The following is an 11,987-nucleotide window of genomic DNA, read 5'->3' as shown; positions in this document are numbered from 1 at the left end:
AATCTAGTAAGGAATGGAATTTAAGAATATATACCATTTCAGTTTGTCAGTGATGTGTACGCCAAGGAACTTGTAGCTTTCCACCTTCTCCACTGCGGTCCTGTCGATGTGGATAGGGGGGTGCACCCTCTGCTGTTTCCTGAAGTCCACGATCATCTCCTTTGTTTTGTTGACGTTAAGTGAGAGGTTATTTTCCTGGCACCACACTCACAGAGCCCTCACCTCCTCCCTGTAGGCGATCTCGTCATTGTTGGTAATCAAGCCTACTACTGTTGTGTCGTCTGCAAACTTGATGATTGAGTTGGAGGCGTGCTTGGCAACGCAGTCATGGGTGAACAGGGAGTACAGGAGGGGGCTGAGCACGCACCCTTGTGGGGCCCCAGTGTTGAGGATCACCGAAGTGGAGATGTTGTTTCCTACCTTCACCACCTGGGGGCGGCCCGTCAGGAAGTCCAGGACCCAGTTGCACAGGGCGGGGTTCAGACCCAGGGCCTCGAGCTTAATGATGAGCTTGGAGGGTACTATGGTGTTGAATGCTGAGCTATAGTCAATTAACAGCATTCTTACATAGGTATTCCTCTTGTCCAGATGGGATAGGGCAGTGTGGAACAATGGTGGTCATCCTGAAGCATGTGGGAACAGCAGACTGGGAAAGGGAGATTGAATATGTCCCGTAAACACACTAGCCAGCTGGTCTGCACATGCTCTGAGGACGCAGCTAGGGATGCCGTCTGGGCCGGCAGCCTCGCGGGGGTTAACATGCTTAAATGTCTTAATGAAGACTTGGTTGCATCGACAATGGCTTCCCATGCATTCACTGTCTTTATATTTATGAATATCAATCATACACCCAACCTGCATGTTTTCATCATTGACATAACGGGACGGTCTGTCTTCGTCAGGCTTGTCACATCCGGTTCATTATGGGATCATGCAACATTGTTGCCTGTTATTTTATTTTTTATAGCCTATATGTAGATATCACCTGCCCTGCCATCATAACGATGAAGACACAGTATTCCAAAAGAAAATCATATCTCTACAATGCTCATTTCATGTTGTAGCAGGCTGACGACAAAAGCAATGTGAGTCAATGCCAAGTACTGATGAACGTTATGATTCAATTGAAATCACAGGACAGTACACATGCACCTCTGGTTGAAGACTCCCTGGGATTGAGAAAGTAGTGCTTACTGTGTGTGGTGTGAATCAGAAAGGATATCATGTTACAATTCAATGCTATAATCAGTGCATAACTTTGTGAGATGGTTCAACAGGAAGTCATACAGAGAGTAAGACAGATAGAAATCAAAAACTTTATTACAAAAATAAGTTACACTCACCTCCATTTTACAGTATAAAACAATTTATTTGCAGGAATGCAAAAAACGTTGTTGGCCACCAACAATGGTTTAAAACGGCTAACATCTTTTCAAAAGGTGGTTGTAATGATTTTATTGAGAGGGAGTAAACTGTGTACAAAACCGGATGAATAGTTCGGTATCCTTTTTGCTATACATGGAATACAAATCATAGCTTTAGTATCCCTTTAACCACTAAGACCACGATCCCTCCCCCCCCTCGAAACAGCTACAGGCACACATGCTCGCTGGCTGGGCATTATGGCAACTCATTTCAATCAAGAGGCTTGACTAAATAGTAGCTGGCTTAGAGTTAGAGGGACCATTCAAGATTTCACATGATTGGGACATTTCTTTTACACTAAGGGGGGGAGGGGTGGTACTGAACATAATTATGTTCCATTCTTTTAAAAAATCCATTGATGTGGCAAAGGGACACTGCAGGGCTTTTTCAAAGGCAGTTGATGCCTTTGTTGATGTTCAAGCCTTTACAAAAGTAACATTTTCCAAACTATACAACCAGTCACTACAATAATCTGAAGAAGCAAGGTGGCTAATTCAGTTGAAAATAGGATAAAAGCAGGGCTTGTTCAGACTCATCATATGCGATTATTTTGCATGGCCAGTTTGACTGTTTGCAGTGTCAGAAATGCAACAAAATTACTATATTACATTAAGTACTTTCGGTTGTTCTGCTGCTCTTGTGCATATTTTGTAGGAAACAAGCCCTGCTTTCATCAATATAGTTTCCCTATTTACAGTACAGGCAGGGTAGTTTAATCCTCTGTACTGAGGTAGTTAACCAACCCTTTAAAGACAAGTTCTGAAAAGAACCACTTTCCTGGAATGCCTGACTTATCCATGCCTGGTGGTTACACCCAAAACCTGCAGATGTTCTCTTCAAACATCCAAATCAAACGATTAAGATTAACATGGATATTCCGACAATAAAAATTGCGATTAGCACAAAAATATACAATAGCATCAAGCTCCTTTGAGCCACTTCAAACTAACAAACTTAAAAAGTGCAAATTCTTCAATAATTATCTAAAATGGCATTGGGGGGGGGGGAATACACTGGGTGTAAGGGGGAGGGGGGGGGGCATACAGGGGTGACGAGTTTATCTAAATAATCTGGTGATTGTTTAGGTGGCAGTTTGGGGGAGATGCTTCTGTAAGGCTGGAATATTGGACCATTTCGCTGACTTTTCCATCTGTATCCGTTGCCGCTTCCGGTGTAACCCAACACAGTAGGTCAGTCTTCATAGTGACAGGTCAGGACCGGCCTCGAGCCCTTTTCCCTGTTGGCCAAGCAACAGAGACAGAATTAGAATGGAATTCAAAAACAAAAACAGCAACAGAGACAGAATATAAACATCACTAATGACATTCAATCATGTAACATGATACAAAACTAGTTTAGGGTGATCCTAATATCATATATGCAGATCTAAATCTACATATATGCTAATCTAAATCTGCAGAGGAGCAGACCTTTCAGAGTTGGTGCTCTGAAAGGTGACACCGGTCAAGGACTTGAGGCTAAAAGGCAGTTGTCATTTCAAATGTTGAGAATAAGCATACTTTCCCATCACTGGACACATATTTATGGAAGTATAAAGTCATGTATATAATAACCTAAAATGTCCAGTCAGATCTTAGCGGTAAACTATCAGCGTAACCAGGGTTACTCCAGGATAGAATATATGTATTTCATCATTTGGACACAAAGCTAAATACATTTGCTTACATAAAAAAATTACCAGTTCAATGTATGAGGGACATCAGCCCAGCTTTCAAAAGTAAAAATAAAATGGGGCCATCTGTATGACCGATTCCTTACTTTCTAGGGCCTTTATATTATTAAAAAGGTGGATGCAGGACTTGGGTCAATTTATGTCAAATAAGGTAGCCATAAATGCAGGTTAAAAATAATAATATTTGTTTAAAAAGGTTATTCAAGTAAGGGGGAAAAGACCTGTCCAAATAGTATATGTTTGCATTTAATGTATAGCTGACATTTGCTTTGACCATTGCTTACACAGCTAGTTCCTATTCACCCAGTGCCCCTTTGGTCCCCTACACACCTCTGCTTGATCCAGGGCCACTTCCTCCTCGCTGGGAGAAACCCCCTAGTCTGCCCCTGGGCGTGACCGCTCCACGGCCCCGGGAGGATAGGGCACCACCACGGGCTCCGCCTCTGGCTCGTCCTCGGCCGGGAGATTGGAAGTCCTCATAGCCGTAGTAGGGATCCTCATAGCCGCCCCGGTAGTTGTGGTAGTCGTAGCCATAGTAATCGTAGTAATCCTCATAGCCGTAGTAGTCAGGGGGGTAGGAATAGCCTCCACGGCCACCGCCTCGTCCTCTGCCTCTTGTTGGAGGTGGCATCTGGGGTGGGCCGTAGTAATAGTAATCATCATACCTGGGGATAATGGGTAGGCCAGAGGATATGCACTTGTTTAGTAACCATACAGGACACGTGATAATTTGCTCTAGTTATATCATGTTTTTAACTTCTCTGTTCAATCATTCAAGAGAACTCAATGATGAAAGGCCACCCAACAATGCAACTATAATGAAGGTCTCAAATAACTGCATATCAATTGTCTGCTTACATTTGTGTTTTAGCCGCTTGCCTCTGTGCTTTGCGTTCTTTCCTCTTCTGATCAGGTGGCTTGGCAAAGACTATTTCAATGTGCTCTCCCTCCAGGTCTTTCCCATTCAGGTCGGCCAAGGCCTGTCAAAAGAGGCAAGTTTAATAACTACACAAAAATTGACCATTGTTACCACAATTTTGTGATACTCTCGTTAGAGAAATATAAAGATTCCAGCCTGTACCTTGACTGCTCCGTCTCTCTCCTCAAAGTGGATAAAGGCATAGTCTTTCAGCTTCTTCACCCGCTCCAACTTGCCAAACTGACTGAAGGCCTTTTCAAGTATTTCCTCCGTTACAGTACTTGCAAGGTTCCGGACAAACAGCACTTTCACCTGGGAGGGGAAAAGTAGTGGCGGGTTATCAATCCCACAAATCTCTGTTTCTGGCTCCCTCAGACACTGGTGATTACCTCTATTCTTACTCCCTGGTGAACAAATCAGTGTTATTCTACAAGTTTATGGATAGACAGAACAAAGACCAAATCACAATTTATTCACATGCAAAATGAGTCCCGTTAACTTTGCTCCCCATACCTTGGCCATGACTTCAGGATCAGGATCTTCTATGGGGTCGGCCCACTCCACCGTCACCACGTTCCCCCACACCTTGACCTTGCCACTCATCAGCCTGCGGCGGGCCTGAGCCGCAGTTTTGTGGTCTTCGTATTCCAAGAAGCAAAAGCCTCTGTTCTTTTTCTTGTCATCTGGCTGATGGTACAGTATGACATCGTTAAGACCCTCTGTTGAAAGAGGGGCAGAAGGAGAACGGCATAAAGGGTATCCTGGCTGAACAGTGAGCAGTGCACTAGACAGCTCGCTCTAGATCCATATGCAACGTGAAGTTAAAAAGAATGGAACTCTTGAGTACCTTACTGAAATGCAGATAACATAGTTGGCACCAGAACAGAATATTTCACATTCAAGATTTTATGCAATCAAGGAATGTTCCCTTCGGTTTACTCAAAACATTTAGTGTCTCCTTTATTTGACACAGCTGTTTCTCTTTGGACATCAGTCTCCAGAGACCATTGATTTGTGCCCAGTTAAGTGTCCAGTCAGATCTTAGCGGTAAACTATCAGCGTAACCAGAGTTACTCCAGGATAGAATTTATGTATTTCATCATTTGGACACTGAACCCTCACATTGGGAATTAACTATTAAATGACAAAAGCATACCTTACATAAGCCTTAACTCAGACTAAATGCAATCGAACACTAGTAGTGCAGGGTTGCCAATCCTGGTCTGGGAGGGCCGAAACACTGTTTTTCATCCTGTCCTTCTAATCAGGGACAGATTCAGACCTGGGACACCAGGTGAGTGCAATTAACTACCAGGTAGAGACGAAAAACAGAAGTGTTTCAGCCCTCCAGCACCAGGATTGGGCAGCCCTGCACTATTGCATTCAGTAATAGTACAGCAACGTTTACACACTGTTGTCAAAATTACTGCCAAGCCAAGGAAACGATCACTTTTGCAAAGACAGAACATAAATCTCTGTCAAGACAGAATATGACTGGCCCATCAAAATGTCAATTTGTCCCAGAGGATCGTTCAACCTTACCTGTGACTTTAGCAAACTCTTCCACAATCTGATCTTTTGTTTTACTCTTGGGGATGGAACCAACGAACAGTCTATTATTGGCCACGGAGATGCACACGCCAATGTGTTTGCCGGGTCTAATTTCATTGTTGTTACACTGTGGAGAGAGGGGAGCGGGTAACAGAGTTCATGACATGTCATGGTTAGGCAGGCTAAATTATCCATTCCTATTGTTCTGTCAGGAGAGAAGTTTACCACAAGTGGTACATACCAGCTTGACAGCCTCCTGCGCCGCCTCTTTAGTGCAGAAAGTGACAAAGGCGTAACCTCTGTTGAGGCCACTGAGGGGGTCCATCATCAGACGCAGGTCCCAAATGGGCCCAGCTTTCTCAAACAGAGGGACCAGCTCATCCTCAAATAGATCTCTGGGGATCTTGCCAACAAAAATCTAAGATGAAAGCAAAATGGAGGTTATCTTGGTGTGAAAGGAACATTGTTACAAAATAAATCTCCAAAATACAGAATTAACGCGTGTCCAGTCAGATCTTAGCGGTAAACCATCAGTGTAACCGAAGTCACTCTAGGAAAAAGTACATGATTTCATCATTTGGACACAGAATGCAGAAACACCATCACGCACTGAGGAAAACTATTACACACTAATCAAACACACCATTGAATTATTGTAGAGACATACCTCTGTACCGATCGTGGGCTGCGCCCCTGAGTGAGCCGACTCCGGAGGGGGGCCTCCATACTTCCGCTGACCTGTTGTCACGTCAAGCGTGTAGCCAGTTCTCTCCAGTAGGGCCTGTTCATTTAAATAACAATTCAGGTCAAACACCTTCCAGAGAACAACTGCACATTATAAAAGCATGATACTTTTATAAATCTCTACGATCACTTATATCAAGAATGTTTGTTAAAGCCGTACTTTGATTTTGGCCTCATCTGGTCCTTTGTTGGAGTCTGAGACTTTGGTCCCCTGTTTCTCCCTCTGTCTGTATGTCTTCATAACTCCACAAAGAAAGGCACTTTTGTTCTGTTGAGTAAGAAAAAAATGAAATCAATACATATACTTTAGAGCAGTGCTTCCCAACCCTGGTCCTCCAGTACCCCCAACAATACACATTTTTGTTGTAGCCCTGTACAAACATCTCATTCAACTCATTGAGGGCTTGATGATTAGCTGACAAGTTGAATGAGGTGTGCTACTTCAGGGTTACAATAATAATGTGTACCGTTGGGGATACTCAAGAACCAGGGTTGGGAAACACTGCTTTAGAGGGTGAAATGGTAGCATTTCATTTAAAGACACATCACACAATGCGGTCTAATCATTTACATTTTAGTCATACTAATCATGCCGTTGACCCAACTTCTACTACACCGCCCCCTCCATACATACCTGGACATGTGAGAGGTCGCTGTCCTTGAACTGCAACAGAACTTGCAGAGCACCTTCTTCGTTGAACTCTTTCAGAGCCTCGATCGCTCTATCATCTAAGTCACTGTGAGATACTAAACCTGAGGAGGGTCACCAGAAAACATCCGTTACTAGGAGGGACACGAGAAAACATCTGTTATTAGCAGGAACAGAACTACAGGATGATATCTTCTCAAACGGATCAAGCCACAACGCATGTTGAGGTATCAAAGTTCTCTTATTTTTGTGGCGATAACTTCATTGGGGGATCTCTGAAATTGGAATACTGCAATCATACTTCAGATAAGAGAAAACGTCTCTGAGACCAATATTTTAAAATTGACAAAGTGCATTGAGTAACAGCACCTTCTTCAACCTTTGCAGAACTAATCACAACAGATGTGATGTAACTTGATATGGCAGTCCTCTGCACGGTGTGCTCCTAATGAGCTTGTCCACATTCTGCTCTTGGAAGACCCATCACCTGTCCCAGCCACCGACAGCTGCTGCCATTGTTCCTGCATGTGCCCATCTGGCTGCATTCTCTGCCTGAGACTGTACAGAGAGACCTCCGCTGAACTGCGGCCTAACTCTCCGCTCATCTGTGCTGCTACACTTGAATTCTTAAGAACACAACACTGGCCCTGTCGCCAGTGGTCTCAGCCCAGATGTACCTCTAAGACAATGGAAATGTAGACATTACATTTATTTCACACCAATATTGGTGGTGTCTGAATTCTCTATTTCCCCCCCCATAACACTGCAGTACCCATTTTGGTAGGAAACCACAAAAAGTTGCTTGATGATCCCAATTCCCACATTCAAAGGTAATGTAATACATGACAGCACATGCAATAGCAAAAATTAAAATTGTGTGTACAAATATGCTGGATATTCAATGTGCCTTACCTGCTATGTAAATTTCATCTAGTTTTTCAGCAACTTTCTGTGGTAAACCAGCTTCTAATAAAGTCTGGAAGTTTTCAGAATGGGTAACTGCAGCAGTGGTATCCATTGGTTCTTCTGGACCATTTCCATTAATATGTTCTGTGGCCATGTCTCCAGAAATCTGTGCAAATGCAATGAGCCAAATTAATGCTGGATCAAGTGCAAGGCTGTTGAGAGCTTTTGGGGGGTGTCATGTGCAACAGGCACACACGTGGGTCCATGTGGTCCCTTACAGTTTAATCATGTCACATTTTAATTACAATATTTGAATTTGCATGTCTGTATCAATTTTGATAATGCTGACACTTATAAATACCAATGCGTTTTAATGATAACTGCATACCTTAACATTTCGTATACATGTGCAACTTGTGAGGACAGTTAGCTAGGCTACATGGTAAAATGTGTACACGCGATTACACATTTCCCGCCTTTGTCTGGGTTGGAAGAACACCTTTGCACAACACGCTAGCTAACATGTACAAAGGGCTTGGCCTGACTGCTAAATTATAAATTAGCCTACTGATTGCTGACTTCAGCACCAACTAACTAGATAGTTGATACACGTGTTCCTTCGGCAGAGAGTAACTACCACCAGTTTCCGGTAGCTAGCAAGCCGGTCAGTAAGCATGTGTACAGGAGCAAACTACGTGGTCGACTAACTCCTACATCTAACAATGGTTATAACAAACGTTTGATACGTTGTCTCAAGACAGTGATACTGTATTAACTAGTAAGCCAACTTAGCGAGCGTAAATGTAGCAGTCAAATTGAACTCCCATTATTTCATTTCGTCAAGTCTTCATTGCAGCCAACTAACGTGAACGTTTGCTAACTACCGAAAATAGCCAATTCAAGCAAAACTTGAAAACCAACATAGCAAGTTAGCTTAATTGATTAGTTAGATATGAAAGCTGAGTTGCTAACTACTTACCTATATCAACCACATACTCATAGTTAGTGTTGTGGCCTAACGTTAGCCAACGTCATCTAGCTAGCTGCGTTATCCATATATATAGCCCAACTACTCAACGTTAGCCAAATAATAGCATGCGTTACTCGTTAGGTAATTATAGTCATCCCACTGTCAAGTCGCAATAACAAACCTTACTAGCTGTGCATGCCAGTGTGCTACGTTAACGGAATGATACATGTTTTATTAACAAGCGTTGGTTAGCTAAATAACTACGTTAGTTCACGAGTTGCGTCAAAACTCTGGCAAAAGGCAATACTCTTGAAGTTTACACGTTCACGCGCTGCTGATCGCTCCTTAGCTGGCTGGGTTAGCTAGCTAGCCCGTGACAATGAACATGTGTCATTCCTGATCTGTCAGAATTAGCTCACTTGGCTAAATTCGCTAACTAGCGACATCATCATTAAAACAATGATAGCTCATATGTAGCTTGCTGGTTGACATAATTTGGCTCGAATTTCATAGGTTGATGTTACCAGTATCTTTGGTTGAACACAGGCCTTCTTGTAGTATGCTAACTAGCTAGCTTCGTGGTTTGTCAACGTGCCGCCACATAGGGAGAGTCCATTTTCAAAAAGCCGGTCTGGAGAACCCGTCCCAACCACCAGTTTCCACATTGTTTGAAACACCACAAGCTCACACACTTTAGCTATACATTGTACTATGATCACGTGACCAGTTAGTAGTATTCATCATACCTGCCGATGGATCACCAACTTGTATGGTGTTGATTATTTCGGAAGGAAAATGTGAGAATTAAAAGAGGAAAAAGTGTAAAACTCCCGGCACTGGTCCGGCTCCACTCATTCACTCTTGAGGATGTAAAATGGCTGCCACGTTCATGCGGTTTCCATTAGTTACCACAGCTACAAAGTCACAAAATTGCCTATCGTGAACATTAATGAAAACATATTTTTGCTTTTTGGTCTTAATTTAAAGTTAGGGTTAGGCATCCGATTAGTAGTGTGGTTACTTTTAGGTTTAAAATAACATTTTAAGAAGATAAATTGTAGAAATAGGCGGGGTTTATGACTTTGTGGCAGTGGTAACTAGTGACGACCCGTTCACGCCGCGAGTTTTGTCTCATCGATGGGGTTTCTTAGACACCCATGCACGGGCTTGCCTTTACAGTAGTGGCAGATGATCAAGGTTTTGTATGGAAGGCCTTTCCCGCCACGATTTATTTTTACGTCGATAGCTACTATCTAAACATTTCGATATACTAAGCCAAAATGTCGAGATACTAACTTAACATTTAGAGATAGTTTTTTAAATAAGTAGCATTATGTGGCGATTACCATCTATCCATGTTGCAGAGGTCAGCACAGCAAGGCTGCCAGCAAACAAGCTGGCATTTGCCCCAACACTTTTGATTCGGTTTAATAAAGAATATTGACAAGCGTTGAATATAGGGACAAAGTACTGTTGTTTAGACTGATTTGCCTAATGATTTGTCAACTCGTGCACAATTAATCTGTGCTTCAGTCTGATCAACTGTAGCCTACTGAGAACAACCAAAGCTGCAGGTGCGCTCTGATTGCCTCTGGCCAGGGTAAACAAAGCGGGAACGTCATGTATTCATAGCCCAAACGATGTATTTATAGCCTAAAATCGGCCTATTTATTTGTGTTAAGAGAAAATGTGAATGTGATCAAATTTGGTTTATATTCAAACTTAGGGTGGCTAGGCTACCTAGACCTTATCAATCCAAAAGTATTGACTGGAGAGGTTTGAGAACCACTGGGTTAGCCTACCAGATCAGGAAAAACTCTGGGCCCCAGGAACCCCCCTGTCTGCACAACACATATTGCAGGGAACTATGAAATGTGAGATGATGTATCCTGACTGTTTATTGAAATACCGCCTCCCCTCCCCCACCCCACCACATCTTGGACCTGTGGTGCCAGCTCTGAAATCACACAATGTTACAAATGAAGAAACATATCCTATAAGTATGCTCTACCACCATCAAATTCAACTCTGGACCTCGAAACCAGTTCCACTGGGTTTTTTTCATTGTACCCCACTAATCAGGGACTGATTTAGACCTGGGACAACAGGTGGGTGAAATTCATTATCAGGTAAAACAGAAAACCAGCAGGCTCCGGCCCTGGTAGTGTAAGAGTTGAATACCCCTGTTCTACGATCTCGAAATTTCAATTTAGTATCTCAACGTTTTGAGATAGTATCTCGAAATCTTGACTCACGTATCAAACACCTTCCAGAGAACAACTGCACATTATAAAAGCATGATACTTTTATAAATCTCTACGATCGCTTATATCAAGAATGTTTGTTAAAACCGTACTTTGGCCTCATCTGGTCCTTTGTTGGAGTCTGAGACTTTGGTCCCCTGTTTCTCCCTCTGTCTTTATGTCTTCATAACTCCACAAAGAAAGGCACTTTTGTTCTGTTGAGTAAAAAAATATGAAATCAATACATATACTTTAGAGCAGTGTTTCCCAACCATGGTCCTTGAGTGGCGGAATGGGCTTCCATAGTTTTGTCTAAAAGGGATGCAGCTTTTGTCAAAATTGACTTTTCGTAGCAGGTTTAGGAGAATTTACGCAGCAGGTTAGGAGAATTAACGTAACAGATTTAGTTAAGGTTAGGAAAAGGGTTAGGGTTAGCTAAAAGCCAAAATAATCTACTTTTGACGTCAATTGGGCAAAATCTGTACCCCAAATCCAAATAAAATAAAATGTTATTTGTCACATGCTTCGTAAACAATAGGTGTAGATGAAAAGTGAAATGCTTACTTACAAGTCCTTTTCCAACCATGCAGAGTTAAAGATAAAGATAGAAAAAAGTTGAAAAAGTGAGCTAGGAACAAATACACAGTGAATAACAAATAACAATAATGAGTAAAAAATAAAATGGCTATATACAGGGAGCACCAATACCGAGTCGATGTGCAGGGGTACGAGGTAATTGAGGTAGCTATGTACATATAGATATGGGTAACTAGGCAACAGGATAGATAATACACAGTAGCAGCAGCATATATATAGTGTGTATGTGTGTGTGTCTGTGTATGTGTGTGTGTGTTATCTAGACATGACCGATTATCAACAGTATGTTG

The 11,987-nt window shown here is 42.4% G+C and overlaps 1 protein-coding gene across 4 annotated transcripts; it reads right to left on the bottom strand.

Moving 5' to 3' along the window:
• Positions 1 to 1,297: 1,297 nt before the first annotated feature.
• Positions 1,298 to 9,740, bottom strand: LOC311145763 (heterogeneous nuclear ribonucleoprotein Q-like). 4 transcript variants are annotated; one of them, XR_014614627.1, is made up of 13 exons: positions 9,604 to 9,728; positions 7,894 to 8,053; positions 6,967 to 7,085; positions 6,493 to 6,600; positions 6,256 to 6,369; positions 5,830 to 6,006; positions 5,580 to 5,715; positions 4,551 to 4,756; positions 4,200 to 4,349; positions 3,977 to 4,098; positions 3,449 to 3,783; positions 2,121 to 2,662; positions 1,298 to 1,946 (listed from the first exon to the last, which is right to left on the bottom strand). XR_014614627.1 is itself a non-coding variant. In XM_084182056.1 (12 exons), the coding sequence occupies exons 2-12, from the start codon at positions 8,039 to 8,041 to the stop codon at positions 2,637 to 2,639; spliced, it is 1,641 nt and encodes a 546-aa protein (XP_084038182.1). In that variant the 5' UTR covers positions 8,042 to 8,053; positions 9,604 to 9,740; the 3' UTR covers positions 1,298 to 2,636. The 4 variants fall into 4 exon arrangements, 2 of the variants coding, with proteins under 2 accessions (XP_084038182.1, XP_084038183.1); XR_014614628.1 differs by having other exon boundaries at positions 2,126 to 2,662; positions 9,604 to 9,726; XM_084182056.1 differs by having other exon boundaries at positions 1,298 to 2,662; positions 9,604 to 9,740.
• Between the last annotated feature and the right edge of the window lie 2,247 nt (positions 9,741 to 11,987).

The sequence above is a fragment of the Coregonus lavaretus genome, assembly GCF_964263955.1.
Source record: "Coregonus lavaretus genome assembly, chromosome: 18".
NCBI lineage: Eukaryota > Metazoa > Chordata > Actinopteri > Salmoniformes > Salmonidae > Coregonus > Coregonus lavaretus.
Note: the sequence above shows the minus strand (reverse complement) of the source record. Positions and strands in the feature narration are given on the sequence as shown.

What these genes read in the sequence shown, in the direction of transcription:
- LOC311145763 (XM_084182056.1), bottom strand. Translation starts at nt 8,041, where the DNA reads ATGGCCACAGAACATATTAATGGAAATGGTCCAGAAGAACCAATGGAT. An exon ending in AGATGAAATTTACATAGCAG is followed by an intron (nt 7,086 to 7,893) that starts GTAAGGCACATT and finishes GACCCTCCTCAG; the next exon opens with GTTTAGTATCTCACAGTGAC. An exon ending in TGGCCCTGGATCAAGCAGAG is followed by an intron (nt 2,663 to 3,448) that starts GTGTGTAGGGGA and finishes CTTGGCCAACAG; the next exon opens with GGAAAAGGGCTCGAGGCCGG.